Source organism: Canis lupus, chromosome 32 (assembly GCF_048164855.1).
Source record: "Canis lupus baileyi chromosome 32, mCanLup2.hap1, whole genome shotgun sequence".
NCBI lineage: Eukaryota > Metazoa > Chordata > Mammalia > Carnivora > Canidae > Canis > Canis lupus.
In genome coordinates this window covers 9032644-9047711 of record NC_132869.1, presented here as the reverse complement: position 1 = coordinate 9047711, position 15068 = coordinate 9032644, and the positions used below count along the sequence as shown (strand labels likewise).

The 15068-nt window shown below is 33.2% G+C and overlaps 1 protein-coding gene across 3 annotated transcripts in view; it reads right to left on the bottom strand.

Annotated features, from left to right (window-relative positions):
* SPRED1 (sprouty related EVH1 domain containing 1) overlaps positions 1-15068 on the bottom strand; it is a 121178-nt gene that overhangs the window by 51246 nt on the left and 54864 nt on the right. For 2 of the 3 annotated variants that reach the window (XM_072808717.1, XM_072808719.1), the window contains exon 2: positions 8467-8641. In XM_072808717.1, coding sequence (XP_072664818.1) covers positions 8467-8641 — 175 coding nt within the window. The remainder of the gene's footprint in view (positions 1-8466; positions 8642-15068) is intronic. The other variant, XM_072808718.1, reaches the window with a different exon arrangement.

The window sequence follows — 15068 nt, the reverse complement described above, 5'->3', positions numbered from 1 at the left end:
AACTCAACATCAAAAACAAAACAAAACAAAACAACAAAAAAACACACACAATTCAATGAGAAAAATAGCTAAAGGACATGAATATTTTTCTGTTCAAAAAGCACATATAAAGATATTCAACATCATTAGCCATTGGGAAATACAAATTAAAACCATGATGAGCTCTCACTACATACCTATCAGAATGACTATAAGAAAAAATAGTAACTACACAAAATGCTGGCAAGAATGCCTAGAAATTGGATCGTTTATACTTTGCTAATGGAAATGTAACAGCATAGCCACTCTTGGAAAAAATTGGGCAGTTTCTTACAAAACTATCATATACTCAAGAATTGCACTCTTGGGTCATTTATTCCAGAGAAATAAAACTTAGGTTCAGAGAAAAACTTGCACATGAATGTTCAGAGCAGCTTTATTTTCAATAGCATAAAATTGGAAACAGCCTAGATGTCCTTCAATGAGTCAATGGTTAAACAAATCTGGTACAAAGACATCACAGAACACTAGCCAACAATAAAAAGGAAGTATTGATACACTCAACAATCTGAATGAATCCTCAGGGTACAACAGTGAATGAAAAAAGCCAATCCTGAAAGGTTACTTATTTATGATTCCAATTATACATTTTTTGAAATTACAAAATTACAGAAATGGAGAATAGATGAGTGGTTGCCAGGCCAAGGAGGAGGTGGATGTGGTTATAAAAGAGTAACAGGAGGGATGATTCTTGTGGTTACTGAGTTATTCTGTATCTTTTCTGTGGGTGGTAAAACTGTATGGTTCTAAATACACACCAATTTGTACATGTAGGAAAATCTGAATATGATGACTTGTATCAATGTGAATATACATTCTGATTATGATTATACTACTGTTTTGCACAATGTTACCAATGGGAAAACTTGGTAAAAAGTAACAGGATCTCTTCATATTATTCCTTACACCAATTAGTAATCTATAATTTGTCTGAATAAAAATATCAATTACAAAGTCTCTGGAACATACGCAAAACTAGATTTCAAAAAATGAATATCAACTTCCATGAGGGAACATAAGAAACATTAAGGACACTTTCTTATAATAAAGGATATCTGAAAGCAGTAAGTAAATCATACTTGTGTCTGCAACACTAGAAATTCCATTAAATTCACAAAGAAGCCAACATTAGCACAAACATTTAACCTTATTCTGAAGTTCTAACTATACAATGCTATACAAAAGGAAGATAAGTTGCATGAATGAGCTTTAAAGGATATCAGAAATGATCTCCCCCCCCAAAAAAAATCATTTACAACAGTCACACATTTTTTATGTATGTAGGCAAAAAACTTAAATGAGTGTACCTATACCAAAAGAAAAATTGTTTAATGTTCTGAATGAGCAAAAAGGGTAAAGACGAATAATGAGGGGGGAAACTAGTATTAGCAGATATTAAACTCTACATAAATTAAAAGTAGTTAAAAAGTGAAATATTTGCTTAGCAATTGACAAACCAGGAGAACTGAATAAGCACTGGTATGGATTGAACTGCATCCTTCTGAAATCAAGAAGAAAAGCTCTCATCAGAAAATGAATCAGTTGGCATCTAGATCTCTGACTTTGCAATAAATTTCTACTGTTTAAGGCAGCTATCTGTGGCATTTTGTTATGGGTGCCAAACAGACTAATATGAGAAGTCTATACTTCTTCTTAATATAAGAAGACTTCTTAATATAAGAAGTCAAACCCTCAGACTGCATATCATAAACTTAAAAAGTCTAGCAGATAGAAGGCACTCAAGTACCTGTTGATTGATTAAAAGAATAGTATCAATCAACTAATCAGTTAAAGGTATGCTACATTATATTTAGATTCTAATAAAGCAAAAGTAGTTAGGAAATGTTTATAGCTGAAGTCAATAATTTGGGGTCCAAGAGTTTGAGCTTTAATTTAGCTATCAGGGAGGCTATTAGCTATTGTTAATAGTTTAATGGCAGTTAGAATGTAATGGAAGGGATGTGCAGTATATCACCATCAGGTATAAAGCAGAAATATGAAGCCAAGATAATCCTGATGAGCCTGAAAGACCATATTAACCAGTATAAATCAATCATTAAAGAATGAAATATTACTTTAAAACTAATAATTAAATATTAAAGAGGAAGTATACTATAGGTAGTTAAAGAGAGTGCTGAAGCAAGTGTTAAGCTGAAGTTTTCTGAAAAGACAAAATAAAAGCAACCAGAAAGGTAATGTGGGACATACTCCAAATCTTAATTTTCAAGGAACAGCTATTGCTCGGCTCCAGAAGAGAAAGAATAGAAATGACAACAGGCAGCTTTTTTTCTCAAGGAATATTGGCAAAGAATAAAGAATTAACTCTTTAATTCTTTCTCTGCTGGGAGAAAGTCGCAAAATTCACAGCAAGACATATAAGTCATTAATAGTACAATTTATTATCTTTTCAATGGATTGACCCTAAAAAGAATTGGTAATTTTGGATTAGATGAATATTATTAGCATTTCTTGCATTCCAATTCTTCCCAGGAAAACTGGTTTGCCCAAGGTGCTTTCTCTAACACAATTTTCCTGTTTTTTCTATCTGTGACCTTACCTGTGACAATAAAAAGGCAATTGTTCCTTCTGTTACCATTTCCTCAGTACTCACAAGCTGTCTGCCTACGTTCTCTATTCCATATAAACTCTTAACATGCTATCTTTACAGTTATTTAGTTAATGTAAAAGAAGGGAAGGCATTTCCATAATTTCAGTACATGCTTTTGGTGAATCATGAATGAATAATGCAACATCATGAAAAGGGACTGCTTTGGGCAATAGGCAGATAAATTCAAGACAGCTAGGAAAAAAAAAAAAAAGAAAGAAAAAACAAGTAGTGACCAGATTATAATTTTTTTTGTGTTGAGATAAGGAGACAGAACTGTCTCAAGGTAATTTTTGGATTACTAAAGAAATATTAGACCCAGGTTTTATAAGTTCAGTCTGATAAGCAATATAGAAGCTAGAGAAAGTTAAGTAAAACTGGGCCATGAAAATTATTAGGAGCTTTATCTACAGGAATACAGGCAAGACAGGAGAATAGCAGAGATGAAAAGAATGAAAGAGTCACTTTTTATTTAAAAACCACTTTTTTTAATAAATGGAAGAATCGCTAATTTCTAGGTCTACGACTGTTACTGTTGAACGATATGAATCCATTCACCAAGTCCACAAAAAAAGTTCAAGATCTTGCATAGTGTAGCATAAAGTCTCAGCCAAAAAATACAGATTCCTCTACTTTAAGGATACTCAAGACTTGAAAATTCAAACATATAAACTAAACATAAGGCCTTATCCAAATAGAAATCTTTACTCAAATGTTACCTACTTTTTCTCAATAAAACCTTCCTTGGTTATCCCTACCTAAAGTTTTAACAAGCCTCCTTACAAAAAATTCCCTATCTCCTTTCCCGGATTTGTTTTTTCCCCTTAGCACTTAGAACTGTCTAGCATAGTATTTGTTTTGTTTATTATAATATTTCTTTGTCTCTCACCAAATGCATATTGCCTTAAAAACTGGGATATTGTTTATTTACATAACCCAGTGCCTAGAACAGTGTCTAGCACTAAGTAGCTACTCAATAAATATTTGTTACATGAAATACTCACTTTTACAAAGAGAGTATTTCTTTTTAGTAGTGCAGGATTCAATGAAGTTCCTTAAGTGCAAGGTGAGCCAAGAACTCAGCACATACTGGCGACTGAAATATGAATGAGCGTGGTTTGAATGATTGACAAGAAAAATTTAGACTGGCTTAAAAAAGAAAATAATAAGAAAGATACTGAAGCCAGAAGGAGTCTAGTGAAATCAGGAGAAAATTGGAGGTACAAAGTGATACAGTAAGCAGAACACCCTAAGAGCAAGAAAAGGGGAATAAAATAGAAATGACAGGAAATTGTAAAATTCCTCAAATAGAACAGCTTTGAATAACAACCAGATCCAGGAAAGTAGGTTGCTGAAATAAAGACCAGAAGGTCAAGACTATGCAAAGAAAAGCCGCCAAAAACAATGATGAGGCTCAGATGTGGAAAAGTTGGCTATGCAAAGGAACTGCTACGGCCAATGGATGAAAATGAAAGCTAGAGAATGATCTGAATGGCATAGTGTCAACAGAGGGATGTATATACATGGATGATCGAGTAATATTCTACATAAGAGGAATAAGGAGCAATAAAAATGCTGAACTATATCTACTCCCACTCTTCCCCCTAACTCTGTGGTATTATGGTTATGGTGAATAGAATCAGTAGCTTTCAAGAGACAGAGCTCCTGAATCCTAAGAGAAAAGCTAGTTAATTTAATTGATTTTCAGAGAAGGAAAAGTTCTCTAGAAGGACTGAGGTTTCACAATGGAATAACTCACAGAGGCACAGTGGGAAGGCTAAGCAGAAAATCGTTGTTCTGTACTTTTATAAAGTTCATTCCAGGGCAGAAAGATGATCAATCTTACAAGGTTTCCAAAGGTGGAGAGTAGGGGAGTCTCATTTTTAAAAAAGCCACTGCTATATATTAACCACTTTATTTTCTTCCTAGGAAACAAACATTCTAATTTTGTTTTAGGCTCTAGTAACCAGAAGGAAACCCCATTTTAAAAATGTCTTTTAAAACAATAAAACCATTATCTTATAGGCATTTTAACTTTTAAAACCATTTCTATCCACAACCTATTTACTTTAATCCAAAAAACAATTTTGAAAACTATTCCACCCAACCCCAAGTGTCTAGAAGAAAGGTAACATTTCATTATCTCAGGCTACAATACCAAAGCCTGGTGTTTCTTTTTAATTCCTTCTCAATCACCAATAAAGTATGAAAGTCAATGTAGAGCAGAACTTCCCAACTGCTTCCTCAGGCATACTTAGAAAAAGAACATTTGTAACACAACCAGGAAAGAGGAGGAGCAGCTAGCTGGTGGTGAAGAGGCAAGGAGTCTAGAGGCTCCAGCCACTTTAACCTATTCATGGCACACAGGTTGAAAAGCTCTAATTTAGAGTATGAAAGGGTAGCCTGAGAAATAAATTCTACCTTTGTAAGCATCATAAAAACAGGCAAGTTATAGGTATGCATCATAGTAAATAACTTCCAACCTGTCTGAATGAATGAACCAATAAATGAATGAATGAGTACTGACCTAATTACACAAAATGCTACCTTCCTGATAAAAATCCCAATCAGCCTGCTCTTTATTCATGTTCTCTCATAAAAAAAGGTGAAATATAACCCTTTGCGAAGTGTAACAAGACATTTTTAGTACAAGTAAATGTAAATCAAATGCTGGAAAAAAATCTTCTACCAAAGTGTTTTTTACCCTTGAGAAAAGCCATCTTTCTTCTTCACTACTATTAATGAAATCAGTATTCTAACTTATACATATTCTTTTTTTGTTTTTTAAGATTTTATTAATTTATTCATGAGAGACACAGAGAGAGAGGCAGAGACAGGCAGAGGGAGAAGCAGGTTCCTTGCAAGAAGCCTGATGCGGGACTCGATCCCAGGACTCTGGGATCACGACCTGAGCTGAAAGCAGACGCTCAACCACTGAGCCACCCAGACGTCCCTATGCATACTCTTTAAAATATTACCTAGTATTTCTTTAATTAACTATACAAGTGGTCTCAGATTACTAATTACTGATTCTTTCTTAAAGGACACAAGTTTTTTTAATGGGGTATGAAAGGCAGGTATGTTACTTCATTTCTAGAATTCATGTAAGGTAGAAGATTCTAAGATGTAACATAAAAAATGGGTACAGAACACAATGTTTACCAAGCGTTGATTAACTATTACATAGGGACAACAGTAAAATGCAGTTTACTCACCAAAGATTTTAAAGTCAACCATCATTAACCTGGGAAGAATTTTTAAGCTTACAGACTTGATAGTCATAAAGTACTTTTTTTTTTTTTGATAAATCATGAAACTAGAATCCAGAAAAGTGGATTAAATAAAACCAAGCAATAAAAATATCTACAGATAAGGATATTAATGATCCCAAAATGTGGTGATAATGAAAAAGATACATACTTCAATTCTATTATTGTTTTAGAAGTATCTTGGTCAGATGTGTATTACCCAGGAGAAGGGGCCAAATAATCTGTTTATTTCAATGTCCCTGTCCCATTTGTCTTGAGATTCCACAAAACTTTGCTATTTTCAATTTATATCCATGCATTACTTCCTCTGCCTTTGGTCACACAGGTCCCCATAACTCTAAAACTCTTTACTACAGCTAATCCCTATTAAGTGGCAAACTTCCAACTGAAAGTGATTTTCCTTTAATGTCTATACAGAGATACACTTATCATCCCTGTCTCAAAAATAACAAGATTCCTCTAGGTGAAATGGTCAGGTGAAACAAATGTTCTGATTCCTAGGTCAGTGCTTCTTTCAGAAAAACCTATTTTCTTGTTAATCTATTATTATGACTCTATACCCTAGGATTAGGTTACGGCCTCAAATTAAGTCCTGACATAAGGAAATAAGTTTTGTGTGTTCTTTCTGAATCCCAGTTTTATTCTCAGTAGCTTTATGTCAAAGCCACACTCTGAACAACCATCAATCAATCAATCTGAGCTTTCTCTGACCAACTTCACTCCTAGTTAATGCAGATTTAATCCTGTATTGAATTATCTATCCTAAAGTAAACTATCCATTTTTATTAATGTAATTAATATTCTGTTTCACTCTGATTTTCTTTTCTCTAATTGACATCAAGGTCATCATTTCTTTGTATTTATGCTTTTTCTAGCAAGCTTTTTTCTCCAACTCTTTCTCCATCTTTGACCTCTCTTCTTTTTTCCTAAATTAAAACATGCCTTAAATCTTCACTATTTCACTCAGTTCCTAAAATCTACAACTTCCCCAACAACACCCGTTATTATGAGCTCAGACAAGCATAAATTCCAAGGGAGGTGACCATAGGTTCTTGGTTAAAAGTTTATATGGCTTATTTAAAGAAGCATTAGTATATGCCATCCACCATCTTATGCAAGGTCAAAACCACCTTTAAATATTTAAACTTTTAGAGATGATAGGTTAAATTTATTATATACACTTATGACTTCAACTGGGGTTTCCTACAATCCTAAAACCACATTCTGGTTAATTGAGAGACATTATCAGGAATGCATCATAAACTCAAAAAACAGAGTTGGAAAGCTTTCAAGAGCATTTACAGTAACTCCCCATTTAACTGAGGCAGAAACTGGGGCATAGGCAAGTCGGGCAACTTGCTAAATAACTAAAGGGATTCAGTAGTAAAAAATAACTAGAAACCAAACCAGAATTAAAAGTAATTATTTAAAACGTTTGTGTATTAAAAGAATTATTTGGAACTTAAAACACATTTTCAATAGAATAACATTATTGATGCTAAGTGGGCTCACAAACTAGTCCACAATTGTGCATTGAAAGGAAATTCTAGTTATTTTCAAGAGTCTTGGAAATTCTTGGCATTTTACTCTCATTTTGCTTCGAAATGCATGCTTTCCTTTTGCTTGATGCAAAATGACATTAACATTACTCAGCTTTTCAGGTATGATCACAGTTGAGTTTTTTTGAGGGAGGCTCAGAAATGAAAGAAAAAAAAGAGCTTTCTACACCAATTAAAAGAGAGTAAATGCCTAACACTATCAAAGTTTAGACTCAAATTTTAAAATACATGGATAGAAGAAAATACTCATCTGAGTAGAAGATAGTAGTGTAAAAACTAGGCTGGCAATCAGTCTTATAAGCCTAGAATAACTAAATTAATAGAGAATTAAGAGAAAGAACCTGAGAAAACAGAGTCCAGGGTAGGAGCCAGTAAAATTTTCCATGAGGGTCCAGATACTTATGGTCTCTGCTGCAACTATCCAGTTCTGTCATTATAGTATAAAAGCAGCCACAGATAAAATGGAAGTGAATGAGCTAGGTTATGTTTGAATAAAACTGGATTTATGGACATTGAAATTTGAATTTTATGTAATTTTCATGTGTCACAAAATTATTACTCTTCTTCAGTTTTTTTTTTTTTTTCAATCATTAAAAAATGTAAAAACCATTCTTAACTCATGGGTCATACAAAAACATGTGGCAGGCCTGGGTATTTCCTAATACCCAGTGGAATATAGTTTGTCAGCCACTAGTCTTGGGGGGTAGTGAGAAAGAAGGAAAGGCAGAGGGTAGCTGGTTTAATAGCTGGGGGGACTATTCATGCATTAAACCTAATTTTTAAAAAAATGCACCTTCCTTCTAACACATACATATTAATGAGTACCAGTTGGAAAGAAAGAGGCATATTTCTCCGTCTTTAACATTAAAAAAGCTTAGAAACATAATCACTGATCCTGGGCAAAAATCATTTTCCTAATGGTATACTAATCAAACTTTAAGTAGATAATTCATCCTATAGAATCTTAAAATTATAACAGTAGACACATTATTACCATTTTGTCCCTGAGTCGCTCTCCACGGATAAAAAAGTCAGCACAGCCATTCTCTTCCTGATGAGGGACTTTGAAGACAGTGACGCAGCTTAGTCCACTCCCTCCAAGTGGTAACCATCCACCACTTGAGTCATCCCGGGTCATCACCACAGCTCGCACTCGTGCATAACTATTACTAAAACAGATGCAAAGATTAGAAATTAGGTTTCCCATAAACAAGAAACAGCCAAACTGTCAGTCTTATTTGAGAAATCAAAGACATTAATTAATGTGTGGTAACTAAAATGTTTCCTATTTCCTTGATAGTCCACAAAGTAACCTACTTAAAAGAGGTAAAAGAACCAGAAACTAACTTAAAAGGTTAATCTTTATTTTGAAGACAAACCTTACAATCAAAGACTGCAGATCTCGTGTTTCAATTCATCATTTGAGTAGTTCAAGCACATGTGATTGCCATGGAATAAGTAATAAAAGATCCCCACAGATAAATACTGTAAAACTATATAGACCACCATCAAACGTCTATTTATGTCCACCTGTTGCAATATAACCAAGACAAATCACTGCTGTATTTTAGCACATTTAATTGTGACATCTCTACGTTTCTAACATTTCTAGACCATAAATAAAATGCTGAAACAAACACACTTAGTGCAGATGCCACATTTCCTATTTCTTCTAACAACTTCTAATCACAGATCATATAGAGACAAATGTTTTATTTCACGAACTTATCAAGCAGATTCATCTATAGAAACTCTTCATGCTCTCTTTTTAACAGACTCTAAAGAGACCACTTTCTAGTTCTAGCCAATATTAACCACAACTGTTCTTTATGTAAAATCTAAGAAATGCATCACATAAACTAATATTCTAGATTAATGACATCTAAGTATTTTAGTTCCAAACTTTTAATATAATATTAATGAAATCCTTTCTACAAGTGGTGTACCTTGATGACTTCTTAGAAAATTATATTAACTATAGCTTAAACTTATCTTGGTTATGTGCGTATCAATTGAGGATCTATATAATAGTTCTATGCTACTTAGTGTCTTTGCATGTTCAAAGTGTTAGGATGCTGGCTTTCATTTCTGTTGTCCTAGTCCTTGTCTAAAATCTCCTCCTAGCTTTTTTTTTTTTTTTCCCGCTTTCCATATTTATTTTGCTGAGCTATACTTTACATACAATAATATACTGATCTTAAATATAAAATTCAACAAATTCTGACAAATGTACACATCTGCATAACCAACATGACAATCAAGATATGGAACATTTTCATGACTCCAAAAAATCCCCTTAAGCCTCCTACTCATCAAATAGATGACCACTGTTCTGTTTCTAACAAATAACTAGTTTTGCCTGTTATGGGCCTTCAGTATCTACAGAATCATACAATCACCATTTGTACCCTTTTTGTCTGACTTATTGGACTCATTATGTTGTCGTATTAGTTCACACTTTTTTTTTACTGCTAAATAGTTTCCTCACTGAATAAATACATCACAATTCATTTATTCTTTCTTACGTTGATGGGCATTTGGATTGTTCCTAGTTGCCGGCTATTACGAATAAAGCTGTTAAATATTCTTGTAAAGGTCTTTTTATAGACAACTGCTTTCATTTCTCCTAATTAGAGGAATGGAACTGATGGGTTAACAGGATAGTATGTGTAACTACAGAAGAAATTAACAAACTGCTTTCCAAAGTGGTTTTACCATTATACATTCCCATCATAATACATGATAATTTCAGTTGCTCCATATCCTTGCTGATATTTGGTGTTTCCAGTCTTTTAAATTTTACTCATTGTAGTGAGTTTGCATATATTGAGTCTGCAGTGGTAACCCATTATGGTTTTAATACCAATTTCCCTGGATAACTCCTGGTGTTGAACAACTTTTCATATGGCTATTGGCCATTTTTATGCCATCCTCTTTTTAAGTCTTTGGTCATTTTTCATTATGCTTTTATTACTGATTTTTAGAAGTTCTTTATATATTCTTCACAAAAGTTTTTCATCAGAAAGCTGTATACTTTGAAAGTGTCACTATGTTGTGGTTGAATGAGGAGTCTAAAGTCGTATTTTCACAAGTTAGATCCTGGCTCAGCAACTTACTAGCTGTTTGTTCTTGAGAAAGTTACTGTATACACTTTCAATAAATGTAAGCAATGCCTGACACATAAACAATACAGAAGTACTAATTATTAATACTAAAACAGAGAAATAAAATTGTAGTCATCATCCTGGTAATTCAAAGACCTGGGAAAAAATAAAATGTACACAGTCAACCAGAATTCTCTGTTATTGGAGTCAAACTAATTCTTTAAGGGAAGTGCTACAAGTCTTTAGCTTTACAGGTTCTGTTCTAAAGTTTTTATTATTCAGTTATTTAGAGGCCCTGATTCCTCTCTAGACCCCATTCTTACCAATCTTCAACTCAAGAGAACTGGTTTATGCTGAGTACATTGTGTAAAAGCTGGTCTGACAAAGGTATCAAATTGGAATCCTCCCCAGGATGGATGGGGAGGATGAGATCTCATCTTAGGATGAGACAGAACAAGTACTTCTACCATAAATAAGTATGACATGTATACCAAGAAGCCAGGGAAGCCTGTTACACTGAGAACCAGCTTGGAGGGATAGAATCAATACTAGACAATGGGCGTTTGGATTGTTAACTATTTAACCTAAGGATTCCACAGAAGCATAGCACATAACTTAGAAATATTAGGTTCAGCTTAAATGTCTGTGAACTATAAACTCATTCATTTAAAGGTCAATACCTTTGAAGTTTAATGAAGTCACAAACGTAGAACTTGGGTAAAAACCAAAATTCAAGTTCTCAACAAGCATTTAAGTATTTATTTTACTGTAAGATCCTGACTCTTCCTTATCTAATTATGCAGTAAACTGGGACATTTAAGAATTTTATCCTAGGTTCTACAAGACTTAGAAAACCCAAGGAGTAAAATAACCCATTCAGAAGCTCAGGGTATATTTTGATTTTAGAGTATAAGAGTAGTTAACTTCTTTAGAGAACAGACCCTTATTTTTTCATCTTTGAATCTCACTAATTCTCATTTACAATTTGTATAATGTTTCTCGGCATATTTTTTATTTTACAAAAATGTTTGTAAAATAAACATACAAAAAAACTCCATAAATAAAATTACTAGAAAAAAATATAAAAACCTTAGGTAGCTTTTTGGGATGGTGAAGTAAGGTATTTTCCCTTCAATTCTGTTTCTTCCAAATTATTTTATAATTAATATCTATAAATTAAAAGTAATTTAAATATAAAATTTATATCTTAACTATCTTGGCTTTACTCAAGATACTATAAATATTTTAGAACTTTTAATGCATTTTTTTTAAAGTATCCCTAACATTAATTCGCTTTGCTACCCTGATTACATTTTCTACTTTATAAAGTGCCACCTAGAAGAGATGTATTGTCCTTTCCAGGAAAGTCAAATAAAACAAAGATCATTTTAGGTAGAAGAGTAAGGCTGCCTGATTCACTGTTCATTTTACAATAAAAAAAGTTTTAAAGCTGATCAGTAATTTATATACTTTTTAAAAATCTCATGCTTTCAACTATACCAAATATGTCAGTTTCCCTTATCTATTCAAGCTGATCCTTCAAGCTTTAAAGTATTCCATGAGCTTATATAAATAAATTTGTATTCCCCCCACCACAGCCTTTATTAGTTTATAATTTAATAACAGCCTCCAGCTTCAAGACCTAATATTAGAATATGTACCATAAAATTTTTCAAGTTGTTCCATAAATGTGTGGGGCAGGGTTTTTTGTTTGTTTTTAAAGACAGGCCTTCCTTCCTGCCAATGTTAATCTTTTCACCTGTGCTTCTAATTCTTATAATCTATTTACCTTTCTATAATCTATCTACTTACAATCTATTTACCTTATAATCTATTCAAATGTATTCATCCCAAATAAAAGTAGTTAACTCTTTTGTCTAAAATATGTAACCTCATCTAAAGAGTAATGGCAGCTCATACAAGTTGTCATATCTGCCTTGTAGCATAATAAAATTTGTACTTGTCATCCTCTCCTTAGATAAAAGTGACTTTAACTTTAGAGCAAGGAACCAAATTGTATTATTCTATTCAAATTAACAAAAAAACATTTTTCCCTGATCATGTAAACAGAAGCCCATTTTAATAAATGTGGAAAATAAATAAAAATAATACTTGGAGTTAAAATGCTAACAACTTGCTGGATTTTCACTCTCTCTGTGTATCATATTTGTAGTCTATCACTCTTAGACAACAGCTATTTATGATGACAACTTATTCTTTTTGCTAAGAACGCACAATTTCTTTCCTGAGCTGCTTTAATACTTAGTTGAAAGGTACTTGTTTTTAGTGATTCATGTTTTTATAAAAAGTCTATCTGACAATAATTAGTTCTTTAATATAATTTTCTGAAACAGTTCAAACTAAAGCTCTATTCTTCCCTGTGGTGGTGGACTACATAATAAACACTTTTCAGATTAGCTTTTATTCTAATTAAATTTAGAGGCTCTTATTGTAAAACATAGCTGGGTTTCCATTATATTCTTCAAAATCTAAATTGTATCTCAACTGCTAATCTCTGATCTCAGCTGAACAATTGTATCAAATATATTCTTTCTCCTATAGTCAGCAAATTAGAAAACTAATGCAGAAGTCCAGGTGAGAGGTAATGCTGGATTGGCCTTGAGTGACAATAATGGACACAAAAGAAATGAACTGATTTGGGATCTATTTCAGTGAAAGAGCCAGGAGGACTTATTGACTGGGTTAAGCAAGTGTTCTAAACTATCTAAAATTCTTAGTCACCACCCTTTACTTTCTAGAATTTTCAACTGGTACTTCAGTAAAGTTAAAGGCAAAAGAAGAGGACCAAATACGAAGATAAATTTTGCCTGTCTTACGTTGATCCATGTGGTTTCTTCTGAAATAGCAGTACTGTGTTATACATATTTCAGAATAACTCTAAAACTGTACATTATTGTAGTTTATGGTAAATGCCTATTACAGTTGCATTTTCAAATTTGCACATTGGAAAAAACATTTATCAAATCAGTACAGTTATGGAAAATCCTACAAGCCCCAACACTCTAATATACAAAATATCCTTGGCCTAAAAATGGCCTTCTTTTTAGTTTCCCATCTCCCTTATAGAATACTCTTGCTCTGTTATTAGTAAGCCTATTATATACATCGACCCAAATGCCTTCTTGCTCTCTTCATTCTTTCTATATTATCTCTGATTTTCAACTGAGTTGTCTTTCTTCTACTGATTTGCATAAATTCCCTATATAATAGATGGTAATCCTTTGCCAATTATGTGAATTATAAGTATATTCTGATCTATGGCTTTTTTAATTTTTGTAATGTCTTTCAAAGAACAAAGCTTTTCTTCTACCATGGTCAAATGTATTTCTCTTCCTTTATGATTTGTGCTGGTGACTTTCTATAAGATATCATACATACCTATTTTAATTTTAAAATCATTTAAGCAAACAATTCTCTACTTCCTATGAAAGTAAGAAAGTCCTGAAAATCACCATGTCTGGAAGTACAAATATTCATGTATCTACTGAATTGTATAGCCCATGACCACTGATCAGAAATTAAATCCAACTTGGTCTTTGCTTCTCAGACTTCTGTTCCCCTGGGCATGGCAATCAAATCTGCTGTATATAGTGCTGGTGAATTGAGACCTACCTTTATTAATTTCTTTTTCTATCTAGGGTCCACTCTCGTCTAATATGGATTTGTACCAGAAAATTTCTCCATTCCATTTCTTTTTTTTAAAAAAAAGAAAAGATTTTATTTATTTATTCATGATAGACATAGAGAGAGAGGCAGAGACACAGAGGGAGAAGCAGGCTCCATGCAGGGAGCCCGATATGGGACTCGATCCCGGGACTCCAGGATCACGCCCTGGGCCAAAGGCAGATGCCAAACTGCTGAGCCACCCAGGGATCCCTCCATTCCATTTCTAAGCTTAACCCAACCTCTAAATCTTCCTACCCTTCCATGCTTTACCACTTCTAGGTGTATCTTTTTTTTTTTTCAATTTCACCTTTTCCATTACTTCAAATGGAGCTCAATTATATTTTCACCAAAACACTGCCCAATTATTACAATGATGTTGCCAATATACATCATTTACGCCCTTACCTGAGAAGGTTCCTACCTAAAGAGGATTTTTCATATATAAACTTATAAAGCAAAAAAAAATTATAAAGCTTGAAATTACAGAAAAATGTTTAACAAGGAGAGAATGGTTATTACTGAGGAAGTTATTATAACAAATTTTACATACTAAAGTACCTTAGTAACTATATTTACATAAATAATTCTGATTATCACTTTGTCACAATACCACAACCTGTAGTGGAATGTGGGAAATGAAGTCTATATTTCCAGTCTATATTTTCCTGTGTGCCCAACTAAAAATTGGGAGAGAAAGAGAGAAAGAAAGAAAGAAAAAAGGAGAAAAGAAAAGATACAAGGGACTATCAGCAGTCTCTAGCAGAAAAGAGGGGGAAAAATCACAAACACTTAAGACCTTGGAACC